This window comes from Anomalospiza imberbis, chromosome 2, assembly GCF_031753505.1.
Source record: "Anomalospiza imberbis isolate Cuckoo-Finch-1a 21T00152 chromosome 2, ASM3175350v1, whole genome shotgun sequence".
Taxonomy (NCBI): Eukaryota; Metazoa; Chordata; class Aves; order Passeriformes; family Viduidae; genus Anomalospiza; species Anomalospiza imberbis.
The window spans coordinates 47,251,684-47,277,443 of NC_089682.1; the positions used below are offsets into that span (position 1 = coordinate 47,251,684).

Here is a 25,760-nt window from a genome sequence, read left to right on the forward strand (position 1 = left end):
TTAAATACTGTATTTTCCCATAAGCAGCTCCTATCCCATATTCCTTCAAGAAGCTTCAACTCTCCCAATGTTAGAGCCAATCACCTTGTGAAAAGTAAAATGAAGCTAATCAAGATCATTAGGGAAATCAGTCTCATCAGCAATTTGCCAAATCAGGCAAGCCAACTGAGATTTGTTTAAGGCTCAGGTGGATATCACAGCACGCAAGCTGATCACACATGTACAAGCACAGTGCTTAGTAAGGGCAGCTGGTCACCTAAGCCGCACCAGCCCACTGCAGCAAAATTTCAGTAGACTTTGTTGCCTGGAAAGCATGGGATAAGATCCCCACACTAAATCCTTTGTGTACAGTAATGTCAGAACATGCAAAGACTGCACTTCCTGCATGTAACACAGTAATGCTGAATGTCTGTGTCTCTTGACCTTCAGACACAGGGAGCTCCCTATATTCACTTCTGTGAATATACCACAGAATACCTACCTACCTTTTGCTTGTTCAGACTTGTAGTGGATTTATTTTAAGAGGCCAGATGGATTCCTCGTGGTGTTTTGATGAGTCACAAGCAGCAGAGAACTAATTTAGGATCATCTGAGATTCTGGCAGAGCCACCTTTTTTTACTGCCACGGCCACAAAACAATATAAACAAGACAAAAACCATGTACACTTCTATAAGGACAGCTTGGACCTCTCCTCACACAGCTAAGAATTTTGTGCACCCTCATGTTGTGTCCACCCTTAGTTTTACAAGTGACATGCAGGGCGGTCAATATTTCTCCTCCAGAGTATTCATTACACACTGAACCCATCACATGGTTGGGATCCTGTTCAACACATCAAATCTTGGAGCTTGCCTCTGCCTCATCATTTCTCAAACTTCTTTCTAATAATATTTTAAAGAATATATTTAACTCAAATTTCCCTTTGGGGGTGGACATGGGGAGGTGAGGACATGACACATAACTGTATGTACATGATTTCAAACTGGTTATAGATATTGTATTTTTCAATGAGTCTCCATAAACTCCTGCATTTTCAGTGCAGCCTACCTCATGATGATTATAAAGAACTCCCAGACACAATAATAAGTCTGAGAAGTGCTTTGCATTTGTAATGAATCCTAAGGGAGGAAACATGATTCATTCTGTAAAACACTGAGCAAATGGTTATAGCCACATCCTTTATCCCAAAGGACAAAGTGGAGTTAGAAGCACCCAGCTCGTGATGTTCTTTACAGAACTATTTTTGGAATTAGTTTTCCTAATTCCAAGGAGCAAAACAGTGTTCTTAAAAATCAGATTTTAAATAAAAGGTTCTTTTAGAGGTCCTGGTCACCTTTTGATGGATACTCATTCATCTATATTGGAATAAAAACACCTTACTCAGAGCACTGTCTTTTATTTCTTTGTTGTTTCAGTAGCTCCTGCTGGACACAAGAACAGTTTTTCCCAGCACAGCAGCTCTGCCTGCACAGAGGGGAGGATCTGGAGACAGCATGTGCATTTTGTTGTGCATTCAATCTTATTTTAAGACAGCCAAGTAAACAAGCAAATGCCATTTCTCTTTAAGCAATGTACATTATCAGTCTCTGCTATGAACAACTTCCCACTAATGGGAATAAAGATCTGCCTTCCCTCGTTCCCAGCCAAGGTGACAGGACTTGCACCTTCACTTGCTGTATATAGATTTAAATTAGAAGTATTAACTGAGCCTAAAAAAACATTGACCAAAGGAACAACTAAAATTCAAGGCCCCTGGTGACCTTTGACAGAAGAGGTGGTATTGATGATATTAAATATGACTGGTTTATGTTTCCATTTGTAGAGGTCATTCATGTCCCTCTTCTCCCAAATGTTTCTAAAGGAACAGCTGGTTATGCTCCACTGTAGTCTTTTGTTCCCAAGAATTTTATTCTGTCCATATTTTCCTGTGCTTTATGGGTTACATTTTCCTGCATTTCATTGGTTATTTTAAGTCTGCTCACAGGAAAGACAGCTTTAAAACCATGTATTCTTTCAATTTTTTTCTTTTTAATTTGCATTTTTTTCCCTAAAGACCTACCAACATGTATAAAACAGGCAGGCTAGCAGCAGGTAGGAAATGTTTTCATTTAGTTTTTATTTACTATCAGACTGCATCTGCTCCTCTTTTCAGAGTTAAGCAAGGTGCCCAGGAGTAGTAAGAAAACCAAGAGCAACAAAAACACCATCTCTTGTCTTCTCTGCCCATTAGAGGGTGTTGTATTCCTCAGCCCCAGCTAGGCCAGCCATGACCAGAGCAGTTCAGCTCCCTGCAGGTTTTGCTGACCACACAGCACTCTGTAAGTGCTCACATCTCACCACCATGACACAGCAAGCAAGTAAATAAGTCCAGCTGTTTCCATCCCACATCTTCTCATACTCTAAAAATACCACTGTAAGGTTTTGAAGTTTAAAACATGCTAACTGTTCCCTGCTGGCCTTGATCACGTGTTACACCTACAATACTATTAAACTATCATTTTACAGTTGTTCTCCTCAACACAAAGCTAAAATGCCCCTTTCATTTCAAAATCACTATAAAGAATGTAACATTTTCCTGAAATTCATTGTGTTCAAAACTAAAGATTCCGTCTAGATGAATGTTAAGGTTTATGATTCATCCCATTATGTTATAAACGCCAATCACTTGGTTTTTTAAAATTTTAAAAGTTTAATAATAATAAAATGGTTATAAAAATAGTAATACAATTAGAGTAATGAAAATTTAGAGTTAGGACAATTACGAGACAATAAAAAGCAAAGAATTACGGACGTCCGGATGCTCTCGGGCACTTAAGCCCAATAAGCATGCCTTGTGAACAAAGCAATAATCTTTAAAAGCAGTAGCCTGTTGCATATTCATACATCTCATACATGATGCATAAATTCCTTGTAAATTAAGAACTTTTCTGGTTTTTGTCAACTTCTTCCCCTTAATCCTGGTGGTTCCATAAAGACGGAGAGAAGGTGGAAGAATGTTTGTCTTTTCTAATAAGGAGGCAATAATTCTTTATGGGCCCTCTTCATTGTCATCTCTGTGTGAAGAGTTTCTTCATTATCTTATCTCTTGCTTGAGTTAGTAAAAAAACCCCCACATACATAGGTTCTATTTTAACTACAAAACTACATATACCATACTATTAAAATGTTAATACAGCACTTCTAATCAATATAACATAATACATATAGTATTCAATTTAATATTTGCGAAAAGCCAATCATAAAATATGCATTTTTCACAATCCCTCCTCTTATTCTTTATAAATCATTTGGCTTGAGCAATATTTCTTATCTAATTGCATTCTTTAGACTATGTTAGTAATCAAATTAAAGATGGGATTAAACAAGGAAGAAACATCAGAACAGTTGTAATCCTAATTTCTTCCACTATCCATTCTTCAATACATTATCCCATCAGTTAGTTTTTAACATTGTTTTCCCACTTTTGGACCGGTATCTGGGTTATTCCTTTAATTCTAATGCCTGAGCGGCTTTGTTTGTTATCTTTTTTTATGACTGCTTGGAGTCTTATAATATGATTCAGTATATAATTTGGGTTTAATACAGAGGCAGATTGCTGTGCTGATTTCACTTTTTTTTTTTACTAATGGCCTTTTTGCCTAATCTTGGACTGTATTCCTGAAATCAAATGTAAAACAAATCCATCTCTCTCATTTTGGACATTCAATGCCCCATCTATTACCACTTTTTCCTAAGTTCCTTGTAATTCAATATTTTTCCCCATTTTTCCTGCAGGTACTCAGTTTGGATGGGTTATAACAGTGGCTGTTGACATGGGGGTGTGTAACAAAAAAGGAACTTTGGTTTCTTTCCATGTAATATTTTTTGTAGCATTTGTGACACGATCTTGCCAGTATCTCAAAAGGTAAAAGACAACAAATGAGAGACAGAAACAGGAATAACAGAGGTCTGGTATGGCTTATACCCCCACCTCCCCTGCCTATGGAGTTGCTTCCCATAGCAGGTATGTGTGATCTTCTCGGTGGCGAGTACAGTGGTCAATCCAGGCTTGCCCTCTGTTTCCTTTGTTACTCTTTTTACTAAATATTTTTAGGCAAGTCCTTTTCAACACTCTTTAACTGAGGTTTCTTACCATTCCTCAAGTATCTCTCAGTCAACAGGCACTGATAATTCCCATCTACAAAACAAAGTTATTACCTCAGTTGCTTTGAGTTCTATCTCTATGAGGGATAGATTCAGTACTCAATATCTATTGCAATGAGAACATAGATTTTGTGAGCTCCAATACCAATCATTCTCATAATTTGAACATTTACTTATAACCCAGTTAGCGTGTCCAGCACTGGGATGAATCAAATAAAGTATACAGTATAATACTGATGGTAATTTCCCTTCTTCCTTGTACAAGTCACAGGCTAAGGCCAGAATGTGAGAACTCTGATTAAAATAATCTTGTTCTTCCTGTTTGAAGTGGTAATGTTCCTCTCCTAAGGAGGTGTCTGAGGCATCTGAGGACTTATTTAGGCAGTGCTTAAAACCAGTGATGTAAGCTTTGCCTTATTTCTCAGTTAGGTGTTATTTTTTGTAGTTTCCTTGGTTCATTTGGGTTTTCCCAGACTATTACCACCCAGTCCCAGTCGAAAGTCAATTTGATATCACCCGGTTTAGATGCGATAGTCCATTCTTCAAGGTTCTTCACAAGTTCTTTGATTTTGCTGTCGTGAATTCACCCTCTTTCCGTAGTTCAGATTGCCGCTTTAGTGGTACCTAGAAAGGACTTCTTAATAACACAGTGTTAAAAGAAAAACAATACTGCATTAACTTTTACCATTAGTTTTCTTCAAAACTTTCTGGGTTTAACTAAAAGCCTTTTTTTTTTTTTTTTTTTTTTTTTTTTTTCCACAGCTGCTTCTTCTTTTTGTATCCAGCTGTTTTAATAGCTGCAGAGGCCAATTCTTCTTGTGAGCTATTAGTAGTTAAATAGAAAGACCAGGTCAATTTTAACACGACATGTATCACATCTCTTGTTTTTTTACTTTTTGGGCAACATTTAACTCATTCTTCAGAACAAAAAGCCTCCTCTTCTTAACAACAAAAAACCAGAAGGAGAAAAGAGTTCTTGCTTAAACAAATAAATCACTTTGTGAAAGTCAGCTATTTCTGCCTTGATCTTATCTCTAGTGGTGGTCCCTTTCTTTTATTTGTTTATTTATTTTAACAGTCTTGCGTTTAACTCTGTCTTTCACCTCCCTCTCTCTTTTTCTCTCCCTTTCCTTCTCTCTCTTTGCATTTTAACATCCACATTCCAGCATCAGTCCACTTTCTACATTCTAATGTCTCAGAGAGATAAGTCTGCCAACCACCCCTCCCCCTTTTTCAACTTCTTTACAAATTAAATTACTTTTGTTATGTGCGTTTTGCAAGCATGCAATTCATGGCACTCTTCACCAAGGCTACAAGCCACTCACAGCTAACACAGTACTAAAACTAAAGACTTGTTTTTCTATCACAATTTTCTCCATTCACAAGCTCAAAAAGGTTATAAGAACAAGGTAAACAACAACTTACTTCCAAAGTGACTCTACTTGTACCAAAAAATTTAAGACAATGTTAGTTAGTGTACTGCAATTTGCAACGAAGCCAAGGTTTGATTTGGGAAGGGCATCTGAGAACACAGAGCATGAGTTTTACAAATCCATATTTTAAAATGAGAATGGACAAAACATGAATACAGTGGGGGGGAGACAGAAAGTAAGGAATTTGTCTCTGCAATACCTTCTATTTGACTGCTAGGAAATGCTGTTCAAAGAGGCTCCTGTGTTACAAACAATAATTGGATGGAAAGAGGCACTCTTGAATTTAAGCTTTAATGTCACAATAGGAAACAGCACCTGAGCACTGCAGTGGTGAAGCACCCTGCCTGCAAACTCACTAGAGGCAAGCTACTGCTGCCATGCTGCAGGGCTACCTGCAGCACAGAAGGAATCACGACTAAGCCCTCCCTGCAGGCTTGGGTAAACCACACAAGGAACCCACAACTTCTTCATAGCTGTCTAACTCATTCCAGAAATAAAACTACAGCAAGCAGAGATTCCCCCACCAATTTTTTTTTTTTTTAATGTGTGTGTGTGTGTCACACACCCACAGTGATGCTGAAAGTAACAAATTAACAGCTTACATTAGAAGATACTGAAACCTTTTCTTCATCCAGCTTTGTGTGTTCCCATTTATATATGTAGCCATCTCCAATTCGAGGTTAAAAAAATGAGCTTTATTTTCAAAAGTGCTATGCATGCACAACTCTAGCTGCTGTTCTAGGTGCACTGCAAGTAGTCAGCACTTCCAAAAACACAAACAAAACAAAAAACTAAAAAAGCAAAACACATTTGGGTACATGTAAAAGGACTGGCTGGAAGAAAAAAATGTTTCTCATTGACCTGCCAAGTAGCTGGTGTTACCTTTAGTTTAACTTTACACACTGAGAACCATGTGATTGAACAGCTTCACATCGATTCAAAATAAATTAAAAGTAGGTCTGGTTATGTCACAGCTGTAAACTAGTTTCTCAACTTTAGAGTATAGCAAGTTACAAATTTCAAGATGAAAAATCACAATGCAAATTGGAAGAAATAATTTAAACTACTTGTACACAGTAATGGGAAAAGAATTAGCTGAATCAACAGCTCAATTAAAACATTTGCTCAGTATGAAGCATCCTTCCCTATTTCCTTCTCTAGCCCAAACTTCCTTGTTAATTTTTTTTCTTGTTACTTTTACAGTATCTTTGCTCACACTATAATATTTTGGAATATTTAACAGACAGGTTCTTTTTTCCCCTGTGTCTACTACAAATTCTAATCCTTTTTTTTTTCTTGGGGATTCACTTTTAAAGTTATCACAGACTCTAGATGGTATTTTTCCCTTAAAAAAATAGAGCCTCTAATATCCCCATTCTTCTTCTTTGCTCTTCTCTCAGAAGATTTTCAGATCTGTTGCTCTCTTAGGACAATCTCTCTTATAATGTCCTTTGTTCTTACAGTAAAAGCAGACATTCCTGGAATGCTCCTGAGACTTGGTTTGTATTGGGGTTTTATTTTTTTCTGTTCCCCTGTCTCTACTACTGTCATATCTAGTAGTGTTTGTGTGTTTTTGATTTTTTTCTTGTAATTGTTTTCTCACATGGTGACTGCCACAATCCTTGCTTTTAGTTTGGCTTTGGCCATAGACTTTCTGAGCCTCCTTTAATAAATCATCTAATGATTTGTTATGCTGATCTTCAATTTTTTCCATTATCTGGCTAAGCACAAAGTTAATCTTTAACAAAGCTTTTCTCACATCAGTCTCAGGATCCATTCTGGAACGTTGCCTTATATTTCTCCCAAGTCTGTCCAACCATTCAGTTGGAGCCTCCCCTTTCCCTTGTTGTGCCTCAAAAGTCCCTTCAGCATTTTGCCCTCGAGATGATGCCCCTTTTTTTCTCTTGATTATTAAATTACAATACTCATTCATATGTTTTCTCCCCTCCTCATTATTTCGACCCTGCTCAGGAGGTGCAGTTGGCATTTTGTCCTCTCCAGGGAGGGGATGTGGTTTTTTTTTATTACTCCCGGCTTCTTTGTTTGCAATTTTGATCATTTCCCTTTCTTCTGGAGAAAATAGTACCTTATTATCGACCACATTTCTTCCCAGGTATAAATGCTTGAACCTAAAAATTGGTCTAATTGTTCAGCAGTGCTTATGGGATCCTTTAAAATCCCTTTGATTTCCTCTTTAAAATTCCTGACCTCAGAAGAAGTTAAAGGAGCATTTACAAACTCAGTTCCACCCCCTCCCATCGGGACTTCTCTTAGTGGAAACAGATCCCAGTCTTTTTCTATAGTCTTTCTCCCGTGTTGTGAGGAAGAGTCTGGAGAATGTTGTTTTCTAACTGAACTTCTCGTGTTCCTATAAGGGGCGTCCTCCAGGTGCGATTTTCTTTGAGCTGGAGCTGCGGTTACCAGGGGAACGGAGCTCAGGGGAGCATGGGCAGGGCTCGCTGCTGGAACCGCCAAACGAGGGGGCATTTCTAGGGGATACCAGCCGGAAGTGTGGTTAATGGCGGCTGGGTCAGCTGTTCCCAGCAGAGGCGAAGCAGCAGCGGCGGTGCCCAGAGCAGCTGGCACGGTCAGAGTCGCTGGGGATGGGGCAGAGGAAACAGCCGCAGGAGGAGCTGCCAAGGATGGGACAGACGGGACGGACGAGGGCCCGCCAGGCGCGGCCGGCAGAGCGGCCATGGACCAGCCGGGCGGGATGGGGGCAGGGACCGGTTGGGCAGCTGCGAGCAGCGAGACGGGGACTGGTACAGAGGCTGCGGGCGGCGAAACAGGCACCGGGACAGGCGCCGGCACCGGGGCAGGCGGAGCCGAAACGAGCGGCTCGCTGGGACCTGGGACAAATGCTGGGACTGGGACAGGCGGAGCTGAAACAAGCGGCGAGCCAGGGCCCGGGACAAGCGGCTCGACTGCGAGTGGTGTGGTTCTCTCTTGTTCCACTCCCTTTTCCTTTTTACTGGTTTTCTGTCCCTTTTTTTTTATTTTTTTTTTTTAATTTTTTTTTTTTTCCCAAAATCTTCCTCACATTTTCTAACAACCTAAATACTACCTTCTTTCAACTACCATGCAAAAAATCCTTTCTCTCACAAACCATTCAACATAATACACCTCCCTCAAAAAAATAAAGCTCAAAATAATTTACATTACATATCTTCCACTCATTTCCATTTACTCACCTTTATCTCTCGCTCACTCTCACTCACATTCACACCCTCAAGCCTGTTCATTCATACTTCTGAACTTCACAATACTGTTACATATACTTTCATTCGTGCACACTTACTCACTTTTATTTAACTCAAAACAAACAATCTGCATTGCATATCTTTCACTAATTTCTATTTACTCACCTTTATTTTCCACTTACTTTCGCACACACACATCTACACCCTCAGGCCTGTCCATTCATACTTCTACATTTCCCTTTATTTTATTGCGCAGAGGAAGGAAACGTTAGCAAACCTCTTAGACTTACACAAAGGGATTTCTGTTGCCAGAGAATCGTGAATCGTGTAAGCCCCCACCCTGACCCCTTCCACCTCCCCGAGGTTTGGCTATCCCTCTTCCCTAGAGATAGCCTCAGAGTCAGGGGTTCGGACCTCTGTACCTTGCCCGATCTGGACTCCCCACACCCCCTCCCCCAGGGGGAATGGGTTAGACGACTACGCAGCCGCGGTGCTAAAAGGTCCTACGATACTGAGCCATCCTTGCTTGGGGGGCAGCCTCTCTGGGTTTCAGTACCGCTGGGCCTCTGGGAAGGGCCCTGAGTTTTGCAGGGTTTTGCCTAAGCCCCCACCCTCAGGGGACTTGTTGGTGCGGGACCCACCGTCGCGTACACAACAAGTAAAGGTACCTTTTGTCAACCCTGGGTGCTCTTGAGGATTAATATCTCAACCCAGCAGCAACCCTGGGTGCTCTTGAATATTAATCCCTCAACCCAGCCCATTCAATTCAATCTCGCCGGGGGGATTCTCTCACTCTTTTATCATTCGCTTCCTCTCTGTACTGGCCGCTTTTCTCGCGAAAAAGGCGAAAAAGACGGAAACGCAGCATGGGAGACTACAGCACTCACTTAGCAGGTCTGGGGTAACCAGCCCGCCTCTCATTCACACACATTCATCCCCCCTTATCCACCCCATTCACACACATTCATCCCCCCTTATCCACCCCATCCCAACAAATACTTACCTATCCCTTGTCCTTGGGTCTTTGTTCTTCGTGTACACTTTGGTCTTAGGGGCCAATTACCGCGGTTTTAGGGAATCCTTTCCATTTTCTTTGTTTTATTGTCTCCTTTTGTCCATCGGATCGTAACCTGCATCTGTCAGCAGCACCAGGGGAGCAGAGCGAGGCTGCCTAATCAGGGCAGGACGCGTCTTCTCACTCTGACTCTCCTAAGGCACCGGCAGGGAGGTGTTAGGAACCATCCTCTGCTACCATTTGTTATAAACGCCAATCACTTGGTTTTTTAAAATTTTAAAAGTTTAATAATAATAAAATGGTTATAAAAATAGTAATACAATTAGAGTAATGAAAATTTAGAGTTAGGACAATTACGAGACAATAAAAAGCAAAGAATTACGGACGTCCGGATGCTCTTGGGCACTTAAGCCCAATAAGCATGCCTTGTGAACAAAGCAATAATCTTTAAAAGCAGTAGCCTGTTGCATATTCATACATCTCATACATGATGCATAAATTCCTTGTAAATTAAGAACTTTTCTGGTTTTTGTCAACTTCTTCCCCTTAATCCTGGTGGTTCCATAAAGACGGAGAGAAGGTGGAAGAATGTTTGTCTTTTCTAATAAGGAGGCAATAATTCTTTATGGGCCCTCTTCATTGTCATCTCTGTGTGAAGAGTTTCTTCATTATCTTATCTCTTGCTTGAGTTAGTAAAAAAACCCCCACATACATAGGTTCTATTTTAACTACAAAACTACATATACCATACTATTAAAATGTTAATACAGCACTTCTAATCAATATAACATAATACATATAGTATTCAATTTAATATTTGCGAAAAGCCAATCATAAAATATGCATTTTTCACACATTACAACTAGTACAGAGCCTCTTATGGGAAGAGGACAATGTTCAGAACTAAAACCTCTTTCCTTAATCCCTCCTGCTTTTGTAGGAGCCAGCTTTTATACCTAGCTAAAGGGCAAGAGCATCATTGCTCCTGCAGTTAAGTTCTTCCTGGGCCCATTTATCCCCAGCTAATAATCCAATTTGCCTGGATATACTTGACTCCAGTAGGGGTGCAATTCACAGAGCAGCTGCAGAAGGTAGTTCTTAAGGGACTCATCATATTACTCGGAGACAGGCATTTTAAATAGAGAACATATTCTGCCAGAGTGAGGTACACTCATGCAGCCTGCTTCAGTGACATGGCAGTACTATGGCTTGCTTTATTTCACAGCTCCCACTTAAAAAGCAAGCAGCACAAAAACTGTTTAATCATTCATGGATTAATTTTACAGAATGCACAGGCTGTAAACAATAATTTTGCTTTTGATTCCTGTGAAAAATGCAGATTATATGGCTCTACGCAGATATTTACTATATGTATTATGCTAGGTTGGAAAGTTATGCTGTAGTAACATTTTAATAATATAGTAAATGTAGTTTTGTAATTGAAATTAAGCTTTAGTAGTTAAAATAGAAAATATGTGTGTGTGGTATTCTTTTTGCTCAAGAGAAGGAGAAGATAATCAAGAAATTCTTCACACAGAGATAACAATTACAAAAACCCCTAAATCTTCCAGAGGAGAGGAATTTATGGCTTTCCTTATCAACAAAAAACCGAACTTCTCCAAACTCGACTTAGACTTCAAGGTGCCTGGGATTAACAGGAATTCCTCAACAAGTACCGGACGAACTTCTTGTTTTAAATAAATACATGCATATTAATGAAGTGATTTGTGTATGCAACAGGTTACCCCTCTTAAGGAGGGAATTCTTTTTTATCGGGGTCCTTCTCCTGGCTCACTTTTGTCCAGAGAGAGGTACCCAGCCCGGGCTGTAACTTTTTGCTGTTATTGTCTCTTTAATTGTCCTAACTCTAATTGTTTAATCTTTACTACTATACTTGTATTAATTTTTTTTCCATTTTATTTTTAGTAAACTTTTATAAATTTTTAAAACAAGTGATTGGCGTTTATAACAAATGGTAGCAGAGGATGGTTCTTAATACCTCGCTGTGGGTGCTGTAGGAGAATTAGAGTGAGAAGACGCGTCCTGCCCTGATTAGGCAGCCTCGCTCTGCTCCCCTGGTGTGACCACAGACTGCAGGTTACGATCCGATGGACAAAAAGAGACAATAAAGCAAAGAAAAGGGAAAGAATTCCTAAACAGCGGTAACTAGCCCCTAAGACCAAAGTGTACACGAAGAACAAAGACCCAAGGACAAGGGATAGGTAAGTATTTGTTGGGATGGGGTGGATAAGGGGGGATGAATGTGTGTGAATGGGGTGGATAAGGGGGGATGAATGTGTGTGAATGAGAGGCGGGCTGGTTACCCCAGACCTGCTAAGTGAGTGCTGTAGTCTCCCATGCTGCGTTTCCGTCTTTTTCGCCTTTTTCGCGAGAAAAGCGGCCAGTACAGAGACGAAGCGAATGATAAAAGAGAGAATCCCCCCCAGGGAGGTTGAATTGAATGGGCTGGGTTGAGGGATTAATATTCAAGAGGACCCAGGGTTGCTGCTGGGTTGAGATATTAATCCTCAAGAGCACCCAGGGTTGAATAAAAGTCTGCTGGGTTGAGATATTAATTTTCGAGAGCATCCAGGACTGAGTAAAATTTTGTCGGAGTGAGGGTACACCCGAGAGAATCTGGGGTTGGGAACAACTCAGCCACATCGAGGGGTATCCAAGAACACCGGGACTGGCCAGGGACACCTAAAGGTGTAATAGGTGTGTTGAAAAATAAAAGGTACCTTGTTGTTGTGGTTGTTTTGTTGTGTGTGTAAGTGAAAAATAAACTTGAGCGAATGGGGACAAATGAAAGTATACGTAATGCAGATTGTTTATTTTAAGCTTTGTTGTAGTTCCTTGGAGGAAAGTGTGTTGTGTTGAGGGGTGGTGTGAGAAAAAGGAGGTTTTTTTTTTTTTGAGAGTGTAGTCGAGGGAAAAGTGATATTTGGGTAGGGGGAGGAAGGTGGAACAGAGGCAGGGGGTGAGTAGATAAAATCTTGAAAAATGGGACAGAAATCCAGTAAGAAATTATCAACAGAGATACCCCAAGATAGTCCCCTGGGAGTTATATTAGCCAACTGGGAAAAAAACCCTTGTACAAGAAATAAGGACAAAGTAAAGATGATACAATTTTGTATGCTTGAATGGCCAACAAAGGAAATAAGATCTGACCACGTTTATTGGCCTAGATATGGTTCTTTTGAGAAATGGATTTGTCAGGCTTTAAATGTATTTGTAAACTCAAAGGAACCGTTTAATTCAGAAGAAAGAGAATATGCCACGTGTTGGACAGGGGATTTTAGGAAAGTAAAAATCTTTAAGGTATCAGAAATCCCCGAAACAAAACAAGAAAAGAAAAAAGGGAAAGAGAAGGGAGGGGAGCAAGAGAAAAAAAGAGGAAAAGAAAAAGAATGGGATCCTTTAGAAATGTTACCTCCTCCCTTCCCATTCGCGCCTGCACCACCTGCGGCCCCAGCACCGGTTTCGGGGCCCAGCGAGCTGCTCCCCTCAGCTCCGCCAGCCCCGGTGTCGGTGCCTGTCCCGGTGCCTGCGCCCACCCCGGGCTCTGGCTCGCCGCGTGTTCCTGCCCCGGTTCCCGTACCCGCGGCGGCGGCTCTGCAGGCTCCCGCCTCGCTGCCCGCAGCAACCCCCCTGGTCCCTGTTTCGCCGCCTGCCGCTTCGGTACCGGCCCCCGCCTCGCTGCTCGCGGCTGCCCGACCGACCCCCTCCCCCATCCTGCCCGGCTTGTCCGCGGCTGGTTCGCTGGCCGCGCCCGGCGGGCTCCCGTTAGTCCCGGCTGTCCCGTCTCTGGCCGCTTCTCCCGCAGCGGTTTTCTCGGCCCCATCCCCCGCGGTTTTGCCCGTTCCGGCTACACTGGGCGCTGCCGCCGCTGCCCTGCCTCTGCTGGGAGCGGCCGGCTCAGCCGCCGTGAGCCATGTGGAGGCTGACCACACTCCCATCCGGTATCCCCCGGACATGCTCCCCCCTTCAGCAGCTCCGGCAGCAAACCCCGCCCGTGCTCCGCCTCTGGAGGACCGGGCCTCTATGGTATGTCCTCCTCACACCGCCCTTCCTGCCCGGAGCTCCGTTCCCTTGGAAACCGCAGCTCCGGCTCCAAGGAACTCCCTGTCCCTGGAAGATGCTCCTTATAAAAATACTAGAGGTGCAGTTAAGAGGCAGCTTTCTCCTGATTTTTCCTCACCACACGAAAATAAGGCTGCAGAAAAACATTGGAATAAAGAAATTGGTCTATTTCCACTAAGAGAGGTCCCGATGGGAGGGGGTGGGATTGGATTTGTGAATGCTCCCCTGACTTCTTCCGAAGTCAGAAATTTTAAAAAGGAAATCAAAGGGATTTTAGAGGATCCCATCGGCACAGCTGAACAACTTGACCAATTTTTAAGTCCAAATGTTTATACCTGGGAAGAAATGCAGTCTATAATGAAGATACTATTTTCTCAGGAAGAAAGGGAAATTATAAGAGTTGCAGGCATAAAAGCCTGGAATAAAGAACATCCACAGGGGCCCTCTGGAGAAGACATAATGGCAACTGAACCTCTGGGGTGGCGTCAAAATAGTGAAGAGGGGAGAAAACTTATGAATGACTATCGCAATACAATAATCATGGGAATAAAACGGGCGGCACCTCGAGGGCAAAATGCTAAAAAAGCTTTTGAGGCACAGCAGGGGAAAGAAGAGACCCCAACTGAATGGTTAGACAGACTTAGGAAAAATATAAAACAATATTCAGGAATAGATCCTGAAACTGATGTGGGGAAAGCTTTGTTAAGGATTAACTTTGTAACGAATGCTTGGCCAGATATTAGAAAGAAATTAGAAAAAATTGAGGATTGGCATGATAAACCATTAAATGACTTATTAAAGGAAGCTCAGAAAGTTTATGTCCGGAGGGATGAAGAAAAAGCTAAACTGAAGGCAAAAATTATGGCAGTCACCATGAGAGAAAACAAGTACAAGAAAAATCAAAAACACACAGACTCTACTCCTAACGGTCATAGAGACAGAAGAACAGAAAAGAATAAAACCCCAATACAAACCAAACCTCAGGAGCATTTTAGGAATGTCTGTTTTTACTGTCAGGGCGAAGGACATTATAGGAGGGACTGTCCTAAGCGGGCAAAAGATCTGAAAATCTTCAAAGAGATGAGCACCGAAGAAGAATAGGGGTGTCCAAGGCTCTATTTTCTAGGGGACAGATACCATCTGGAGCCTGTGATAACTTTAAAAGTAGGTCCCCAAGAAGAAGAATTGGAATTTGTAGTAGATACAGGAGCAGAAAGAATCTGTTTGTTAAATATCCCAAAAGGTTATAGTGTAAGTAAAGATACTGTAAAAGTAACAGGAGCAAAAGGAGAGAGTTTCACTGTTCCTGTCATCAAAAATGTGGTAATGGAGGGAGAAACTAGATTTTGGATGGGGGATGTCTTGTTAGTCCCAGGAGCAGGTAGTAATTTATTGGGACGAGATTTTCAAGTGAAATTAGGGATAGGAGTTATACCAGAAGATGGGAGGATGACAGCTAAAGTGCTAAAATTAGACCAGGAGGATGAAAAGAAAATTAAAAAGGAAGTTTGGGCTGGTGAAGGAAATAGGGGAGGATTAAATATCGATCCTATAAAAGTTACAATTGAGAGAGAAGATTGTCCCATACGTGTGCGTCAGTATACTATCTCATTAGAAGGACGGGAAGGTTTGAAGCCAGTAATAGAAGGGCTAATAGAGGATGGGACATTAGAACCTTGTATGTCTCCTCACAATACCCCTATTCTCCCCGTAAAGAAGTCTGATGGGAGTTACAGATTAGTACAAGATTTAAGGGAGGTAAACAAGAGAACTCGGACTCGCTACCCAGTGGTACCAAATCCCTATACTCTCCTAAGTAAGGTCTCTCCCCAGCATCAGTGGTTTAGTGTGGTGGATCTTAAAGATGCTTTTTGGGCTTGCCCATTAGCCAAAGAGAGCCGAGATATCTTTGCCTTTGAATGGGAGGATCCACAAACTGGGAGAAAGCAGCAATTAAGATGGACGAAATTACCACAAGGCTTTACAGAGTCCCCGAACTTATTTGGACAAGCCTTAGAAACAATATTACAAGCTTTCCCCACTCCCCCTGGGATACAAATTCTCCAATATGTGGATGATCTTTTACTATCGGGGGAAGTTGAAGCTGAAGTCAGGGAGGCTACTATAAAACTTTTGAATTTTCTTGGGGAAAAAGGATTAAGGGTGTCAAAAGGGAAGCTACAATTTGTGGAACCAGAGGTAAAATATCTTGGACACTTAATAAGTAAAGGTAGTCGGAAGCTTAACCCAGAAAGAATTGCTGGAATTTTATCCCTTCCCCCTCCCTCTTCCAAGAGGGAGATCAGAAAACTACTTGGGTTATTGGGATATTGTAGATTATGGATTGAGGGATACACACAGGCAGTAAAGTTTTTGTATGAAAAATTAACAGAGGGAGATGATATAAAATGGACCAAGGAAGATGATGATAAATTAGGAGAACTGAAGTTAAAACTGGCCTCAATACCTGCTTTAAGCTTACCTTCACTAGAAAAACCCTTTCATCTGTATGTGAATGCAGAAAAGGGGGTGGCTCATGGAGTTCTGGTTCAGGAGTGGGGGGGAGTAAAGAGACCAGTGGCTTATTTATCAAAGATGTTAGATCCAGTGAGTCATGGCTGGCCAGTATGTATTCAGGCTATAGCAGCTACTGCAATCCTGGTGGAAGAAAGTCGTAAACTGACTTTTGGGGGCAAACTAATTGTGTGCACACCTCATGCAGTACGAAATGTGTTAAATCAAAAGGCTGAAAAATGGTTGACAGACTCTAGGATGTTAAAATATGAAGCAATCTTGATAGACAGTGATGACTTAACACTAGAAGTAAACAGAAGTTTAAATCCAGCTCAATTTTTATATGGGGAACCAACAGATAATCTAATACATGATTGTCTAGAAATTATCCAATACCAAACAAAGGTTCGAGAAGATCTTGAAGAACAAGCCCTTTCAGAAGGGGAGATAATTTTTGTGGATGGTTCCTCCAGGTGTCTACAAGGAAAAAGAATGTCAGGGTATGCAGTAGTGGATGGGAAAAACATGCAAACCATTGAAAAGGGGAATTACCTTCAAACTGGTCAGCTCAAACCTGTGAATTATATGCTCTAAAAAGGGCACTGGAATATTTAGCACACAAAAAGGGAACTATATATACTGATTCAAGGTATGCCTTTGGAGTAGTACATATCTTTGGGAAAATTTGGGAAGAAAGAGGATTGCTTAATTCAAGGGGAAAAGGATTAGTACATGAGGGGCTCATCTTAGAGGTTTTAGAAGCATTAAAATTACCAGAAGAGATAGCTGTAGTACATATTAAAGGTCACCAAAAGGGAGTGACTCCAGAAGTAAGAGGAAATAATTTGGCAGACCAGGAAGCTAAGGATGCAGCAGAAAATGGAACTGAAAGAGTTATGCTAATATTAACTCCAAATGAGGAGAAACTGGAAATTCCAAAATTTAGTGAAGCAGAGGAAAAAGAATTAAAAAAGCTAGGAGGTGAACAAGATGAATCAGGGAAATGGAAACTTCCTGATGGAAGACAATTACTTAATAAAATACTTTCTAGAAGAATATTAGAAGACATGCATAAAAAAACTCACTGGGGTACTCAGGCTCTGTGTGATCACTTTCTAAGGAACTATGGGTATACTGGGATTTTTGGGATAGCAAAAAAAGTAATTGAAAAATGTATAACTTGCCAAAGGATAAATAAAAAGGTAATGAGGAAAACCACATTGGGAGGTCGGGAATTAGCTCTTAGGCCATTTCAAAGTATTCAAGTAGATTTTACTGAACTCCCTCAAGTTCAAAGATGGAAGTATTTATTAGTAATAACAGACCATCTAACTCATTGGGTGGAAGCGGTTCCCACTGCCACGGCTACAGCCAACATGGTAAGTAAAACACTTTTGGAACAGATTATTCCAAGATATGGAATGGTTAATAGGATAGACTCAGACAGAGGAACACATTTTACGTCAAAAGTGTTACAACAATTAATTCAGACCTTGGGGATAAAATGGGAATTACACACCCCATGGCATCCACAGAGTTCTGGCCGAGTAGAGAGAATGAACCAAACTTTAAAAAGAACTTTAACTAAATTAATAGTTGAAACCTGAAAGTCATGGGTACAATGCCTACCTTTAGCCTTACTGAGGATTCGAACACAACCCAGGTCAGACCTGGGAGTGTCACCTTATGAAATGATGTTTGGATTACCTTTTTTGACTACTCTACATGAAAATGCTACCCATGAGGTAGGGGAAGAAAATGTTAAAAAATATGTGAACACTATTGCAAAAACTCTTGAAAATTTAAGGTTAAAAGGAATAATCCCCCAAACCACACCTTTAGACTTTAAAATCCATAATATTCACCCAGGAGAATGGGTGTTGGTAAAAACATGGAAAGAACAATCTTTAACTCCACAATGGGAAGGTCCTTTTCAGGTATTGCTGACGACCAAGGCTGCGATGCGGACCAGGGAACGAGGGTGGATCCACGCCAGCAGAATCAAAGGACCTGTGGAAGAACCTAAGGAGTGGACAATAACATCTGAACCGGGTGATACAAAATTGACTCTTAAACGGGGAATGGGTGGTAATGAACTGGGAAGACCCAAATGATCCGAGAAATATACACAAGATCACACCTGACTGGGGAGTAAGACCGAGTTTACATCAGTGGTTTCAAATACCGCGTGGACAAACTTTGAGGCGCCTCCAATATCCTCCTGGGGAAGGAATACTGCCACCACAGACAGGAGGATCAGGACTGTTTCGGACAGAAAACACCTGTATTTTGGCCTTAGCCTGTGATTTATACAAAGAGGAAGGCAAATTACAACCTCAATCTGTGCCACGTAATATACCCTGTTTGATTCACCCAAATACTGGGCATGTTAGTTGGGTTAAATGTAAATGTTTGAATTGTGGGAATAATTGGTATTGTAGTTCACACAACCGATGCCCCCATTGCAAGAAGTGTCGAGTGTCAACTAGATCCCCTATCCAAGCAGAGCTCGAAACAACCGAAATAATAACTTTATTTTGTGGATGGGAATTATTAGTGCCTGTTGAATGGGAAATAGCTGAGGAACAGTGGGAGACCACCGTTAAGGAGTGTCAAAAACGATTTGCCTGGAAATTAGCTAAGAGAAAGTGACAAAAGAAGAGAGGGCAAGACCAGATTGGCCTCTATAATCGCCACCAAGAAGATCACATACACCTGCTGTGGGTTGCAACCCCATAGGCATGGGAGGTGGGAGTATAAGCCATACTGGACCTCTCCTTTTTCTGTCACTCATTTTCTGTCTTTTCCCTTTTGGGATATTGACAAAGCCATGCTACAGGTGTTACCAGAAGCTGTATATGGAAAGACACCGAGGCTCCTTTTTTATCTCGCACACTCATGTCAACAGTCACTGTTATAACCCATCCAGATTAGGAAACTGCATGCACAATGGACAAAAGTACTGGATTACTGAGAATCTAGGAATAAGTGGTAACAGGGCGGGAAGTGGATGCCCAAAAGGGGAAAAATGGATTTGTTTCACATACACTATTGGGAATAAAGCACAGGATTTGGTAAAAGAGCAATTGATAAACAAAAAGGCTAAGCCGGCACCACTACCTAAACCTGTACCAATCTCACTTGACAATTTGTATACAAAACTGGAACAACAATTAGAAAAAGAGATAGATATTTCGAGGATGGGTAAAAATCAGTTTGTAGAATTGGGAGAAAGAATAAGTAAGGAACTTAACATAACCAATTGTTGGGTCTGTGGAGGGGCTCTGATGTCAGAAGAATGGCCATGGAAAGGCAGCAGCTTAGGCCCAATTGAGCTCCTTAAGTGGAACCAGACAAGTATAAGGGGAGAAAACCGACCAGAGGGGTGGGTTTTGAGTTCAGTAGTCATAGGGGAAGAATGTCTTTGGCGCAATGGGAAAAAGTTCCTTCATGAAGTAGGAAAAACTCCCTGTAAAAGATATAAGGTCAGTAATGGAACTTCTGTATGGTGGGTCCCAGAAGAACCTACCATGTATTGGACCCAGAAAAAAGTAAAAAAAGGAAATTGTGAGTATAATAATGAAATCAGGCTTTTTCAGTGTAATGATACAGGAAAAAATCCTTACGTTGGCATCCCAGAGATTTCTAAATTTTGGGAGAATATAGATGAGCAAACATTTGACTATTGGAAAGCTCCAGATGGCTTATTCTGGATATGTGGAAAAAAGGCATACCCAAAACTTCCCTCTCAGTGGAAAGGGAGTTGTACTCTGGGAGTCATACAGCCAGGATTTTTTCTTTTGCCAGGGTCTGAAGGGGATCACTTAGGGATACCAGTTTATGAGGATCTAAAAAGAAACAAGAGAGACTTAATTGGAGGGTTCCAAACATGGGGAGACGAGGAATGGCCCCCTGAACGTATATTGGAAACATATGGGCCAGCCACCTGGGCACAAGATGGGAGTTGGGGATATCGAACCCCAATTTACATGTTAAATCGCATTATAAGACTCCAAGCCGCTGTAGAAATAATAACAAACAAGACTGGTCGGGCAATGGCATTAATGTCAAGACAACAGACCCAAATCAGAGCAGCCGTGTATCAGAATAGGCTGGCTTTGGATTATCTATTAGAGGAAGAAGGGGGTGTTTGTGGAAAATTCAATACATCAGATTGCTGTTTGAAAATAGATGATAACGGGGATGCTGTCTTAGATATAGTCAATGATAGCAGAAAAATAGCCCATGTACCAGTTCAAAGGTGGGAACCAATGCTAAATACTAGCTGGTGGGATAACGTGTTGGGAATAGAATGGTGGAAAAAGCTAGATTTCTTCCTGTTATGCGCTACAGCTGGTCTAATATTCCTTCCTTGTTTGATCCCCTGTTTCATTCGACTCATCACCAGTGTAGTTCAAGGCATGCAATTAGTGACCATGGATCAAAAATTGGATACAACAAAAACGGTGCAAAAGATTATGGTATTAAAGAAACAATATAGAAGACCCCTTTCAAGAAGCTAGATTGATTTATGAAGAAAATGAACGAAAAATGAAGGCTAGAAAGCAGTAAATATTGCTCGAGCCAAAGTAATTATAAAAAGAAAGAGGAAGGATTGTGAAAAATGCAGATTATATGGCTCTACGCAGATATTTACTATATGTATTATGCTAGGTTGGAAAGTTATGCTGTAGTAACATTTTAATAATATAGTAAATGTAGTTTTGTAAATGAAATTAAGCTTTAGTAGTTAAAATAGAAAATATGTGTGTGTGGTATTCTTTTTGCTCAAGAGAAGGAGAAGATAATCAAGAAATTCTTCACACAGAGATAACAATTACAAAAACCCCTAAATCTTCCAGAGGAAAGGAATTTATGGCTTTCCTTATCAACAAAAAACCGAACTTCTCCAAACTCGACTTAGACTTCAAGGCGCCTGGGATTAACAGGAATTCCTCAACAAGTACCGGACGAACTTCTTGTTTTAAATAAATACATGCATATTAATGAAGTGATTTGTGTATGCAACAGGTTACCCCTCTTAAGGAGGGAATTCTTTTTTATCGGGGTCCTTCTCCTGGCTCACTTTTGTCCAGAGAGAGGTACCCAGCCCGGGCTGTAACTTTTTGCTGTTATTGTCTCTTTAATTGTCCTAACTCTAATTGTTTAATCTTTACTACTATACTTGTATTAATTTTTTTTCCATTTTATTTTTAGTAAACTTTTATAAATTTTTAAAACAAGTGATTGGCGTTTATAACAATTCTCATCCTACACCAAGTATAAAGAAAGTGAAGAAGACAAAGTTAATAAAGAAAAAAGTTAAGAAAAATAGGTACTTATTGTAAAAGCATTCTCTTTTTTTCTACTTACTTTGATTCAATGGGTTACAGGTGTCTCACATCTAGAAAACACAGAAATATACCACAACAATCACTTTCACATAATACTTCTCTTCATATTCTTTCTTGAAAGGTTATGGAAAAACATGACTTACTAATGCATAACTCTCCCCACCACCACCACAAAAACAAACAAACAAACAAAATCTCTATGTTCTAACCACTGTATTTGACACCTCATGATCCAGCTCACATTATGGCAATGCATCAGGGGGAAGGATTTACATAATTAAACATGTCACAACACAAAAAGATTTATGCTTTTAAACGAGACTTCAAGAGCCAAGTGAATTTCTTACAAAACGCAGTATGATTTTAGTGGATTTTTGGGACCTGAGCAGAAATGCTTTTTAATTGCAGTAAGAAGCCCTAAAGAGATTTCCAAGAAAAAAAGGTAGAAAAATGAAACTGAATGCATAGGAGCCTCAAGAAAAAAGAAATTCCCAGTACTCAGAAGCTGCAGGTCTGTTCCCTAAAACTCACTGCACTGACCTTCATGTTGGCAGGCCAGCACTGTGAATGGGCTGGGCTGGTGCAAGGGAGCCAGCTCAGCTCTTGGGACTGACCCCTGGCACAGCCACCTGCAGGGCTCATCTTCAGCTGCGCCACTACCCTGGTTAACAACAGCTCCAGCAACAAAACACACTTGGTAACAAACAGCCAGGGAGGATTAGCAGCTGCTTTCCACATTCCCAGCAGTGCCTGCCCCTGCTGAGCCCTTCTAGGGACGTTCCCTAGAGCAAAATCCCCCATAAAGTTCACTCCAGCTTACACACATGAGGCTGGGTGTTGTTTACCTCACCTTCTCTCTGCTCAGGAAGGCCTGAACCTTCCACTGCAGATCCTTCACGCACTCCAGCTACCAAATTCACCTGGCTACAGCTTAAGCTCTTGCTTTTCAGTAGCAAAGCTTCTTCAGCTGCTACTTGTGTGGGGACCCAGCTGTAGCTCATCTTCAAAGAATCATACCAACATTTAGGTTGGAAAACACCCTAATATTGGGAACTTTAATTGAGTCTGACCATTATCCATACTCCAAAATACACTTCTGAGGTAGAGGAATCTAAGAAATACTGCTTTGATTTAACAGCACTGTCAGAGCTGTTGTGGCAGATCCACAAAAAAGTCTTTTTAAGAATGCCAGAAGATGATGAACATTCCTGGCACATGCACAGAGCCCCTTGATCTCCCACTTGCACCTTCCAAACCTGAATTGCTGATTTTTCCTCCTTGAATCAAAAGGTTTTCCTATTCTCTTGGAAAACTAATGTTGCCATAGTATCCCAGCACTTTAAAGCCAGACCTGAATTTATGTGACTTTTCCTGAAGATGAGGAGGGGGATTTGCCCCCTTTAACCAAGAACAACACCAACAAAAAACACGTCCGGTGCTCAGCAGCTCTGGGAATGCTGGGACATATGCATGGGTGCATGCACTCCTCCAGCACATTTGAGAACCTGATCAAAACAGTGCTTGGGCTGAGTGCTGGAAGGAGCTGGAAGCAGCAGAGTTACCCTTACATTTACATTATGTGTGAGAGGTAACACAAAGAAACTTAGAATGAAGCGTTGACTCATAATGACACTAATGCAAAATGTGCTCCTAAAAACAAGCCCTGTTCATTTTTGCTGGCCTTTCCGTGTCTTGACAAGAAATAAGAGAAACAGAGCATTTAGATACTTGTGCAAACAAAAAAGCTTTTATCCACCTCACATCTTTGCTGACAGGATGACAATGCATGCCCTTTCTTAAAATTCAGTTTGGAAGTACGCAGCAGTGATGCCTGAAGATTTTTGCTTTTCATATATTCTTCATATACTTGTAGTTTTGTAGACTGTTAATACATAGTTATATAGCTTCTAGTACTTTTCCTGCCCTTTGTCTCACATTTTAGAAAAATAAGCTTACCCTGTCTAACACATTCCTGAAATTCTGTTTAGTCTTATTTTCAGTAAGAGGGATTCTAACAAGGACACTGTTTTGCACTAGAACTTAGAAGACATAACCAGAAAAAGGGCAAAGATGTCCCTGGAACAACTCCAAGGTGCAGACCCCAAGGGTGGGTTGCTGGGGGAACTGGTCTCTTACTGGATGTATCTGCTAGATGTACTAATTAATTGACCTTATAAAATTTGCCATATTTGTGCATCTGAAAGATTTCATTAAAGATCTGCTTTTAATATAAGCACTCTTTTTAATATTGTTTGGAAATTTTTTTCTTTGATTCTAGGCAACAGCAGTCACCAGCCCATCTCAGACATGCTGCTTCCAGCCCCCGACAGCCATGTGCCTGGGGCTGCCTGCTCCTTCCCTCTGGCACTGCCTCTCCCCTCGCCAGCAAGCTGGGCCCTGCAGATCTCAAGGAAGTAGAACTCACTCCTGAGTTTCTGGACATCCCTTCTTCTGAACCTAGACATAAACACTGAAGCTGACACATGGTCTGCAGAGCACTGGCTCACTGGAGCATAAGATTTACTGCTGCCCAATAACAGAGTAACATTTCTACCTAAGTGAGCCCTTTAACAGAAATTTCATTAGGGAGAAAGGTCACCTTTCTATTATCCCCTATAAATCCAATAGTACCACAGACAAATCAATTTCTACATCTGAGGAATGGCATTATAACTTCACTTGAATGGCACAGCAACACACACTGTGTGGCAGTGCAAACAATGCAGGTGAAAGCAGAAGAATTGCCTTCCATCCAAGGCAGTGATTTTCCCTCTGTGGTAATAGTTAATTCTTTTTTTTTTTTTTTTTTGTCCCCCTCTGCCATTTTATCTCATGGTTTTGTACTGCTTAGCCTTAGTTATAGAACTGTGGTGGTTTTATTTTGGAGATTCATGTGGGCAGAACCACCTCAGCAAAGTTAAAATAGATACATCAGTTTTTTAGGGTGTGGAGTAGTGGCTGCTTCTGAATGTTTACCTGCTGGTGGCTTGTGCTGTCTTCTTTCCTGCCCTTCCTGCAGGATTACAAGCCCCATAGAAGAGGAAAATATTTTGTTTCCCATCAAGAGCATACTGTGCACAAAACTCATGCTGACAAAATTGTCTGTTACTCTGTTTGGTGACAGCCTTAAATTTAGGGTGTTGCAGATTGTTTCCTTTGGTAGCTCATGCATGCATTAGAACTATCAGCTTTTATGTTACTCTTAAAGTTTATAGAAGACTAGAAAATAGTTTATAGAAAATAGCTGTTGGAAGTCTGTGTACACAGGCTTATCTGTACCCTTGGTAACCTCTCCCTCCCTTGCTCAGGACCTACCTTGGCAATCACAGAATAGAAAGAATAAATGAATTAACTTCTTTCTCTAAAGGTGCTCACTTCCCTTCTCAACATATTTAAAGCTTATTTCTATTTAGGAGACATTACCATATCAGAGATGCTATTAATATCTGAGCTGTTCAAACCACAACTATTGTTAGCATTTCCCATTAGAGGAATAGAGGTAGCCAATCCCAACAGTGCAGCCAGAGCCAAATGCAATCAGTTACAGACATATAAATGAAACTTTTATGTCCTGAGTCCTTATCCTTGCTCCTTGGGGGCTCTGTTTTGACGTAAGAAGTCAGTAAAACAAGAAAGCTTGGTCTGAATGCACTGTGGCCTGTGAACAGCCCACACAGACAGCTCCCAGGTGAAAGGGACAGGGCTGCTGCTGCTTATTGCCACAAGGAGCACCTTCCTTCTCCTCTCATCCCTGCTGAGTGTGGGAGATGCTGTTTAGCACAGGTATCTTATAAAGTGATGCTGCAGGCTGATTTACTGGAGAGCGAAGCCTCTTCATGCTGTTCACCCTCATAGTTTTTATTTTAAGGAGATCTTGTTATGTTAGCCTGACAGGCCTCAAACTCCAGCTTAATTGAACTGGTTGAACTTAATACTGGCTTTCTATGCACTGCATTTTCTTTCTGCTCTTCTTATACATGGAGATAAAGTTGGATCCCATACTCATGTATGCAGTTC

At 41.1% G+C, this 25,760-nt stretch overlaps 1 protein-coding gene across 4 annotated transcripts in view; it reads right to left on the reverse strand.

Annotated features, from left to right (window-relative positions):
- TMPRSS7 (transmembrane serine protease 7) overlaps positions 1-22,763 on the reverse strand; it is a 63,463-nt gene extending 40,700 nt beyond the window's left edge. For 3 of the 4 annotated variants that reach the window (XM_068180767.1, XM_068180768.1, XM_068180765.1), the window contains exon 1: positions 22,284-22,365. In XM_068180767.1, coding sequence (XP_068036868.1) covers positions 22,284-22,289 — 6 coding nt within the window. In that variant the 5' untranslated portion in view covers positions 22,290-22,365. Of the gene's footprint in view, positions 1-22,283; positions 22,366-22,593 lie in introns of those variants that run through there. The other variant, XM_068180766.1, reaches the window with a different exon arrangement.
- Positions 22,764-25,760: the final 2,997 nt, after the last annotated feature.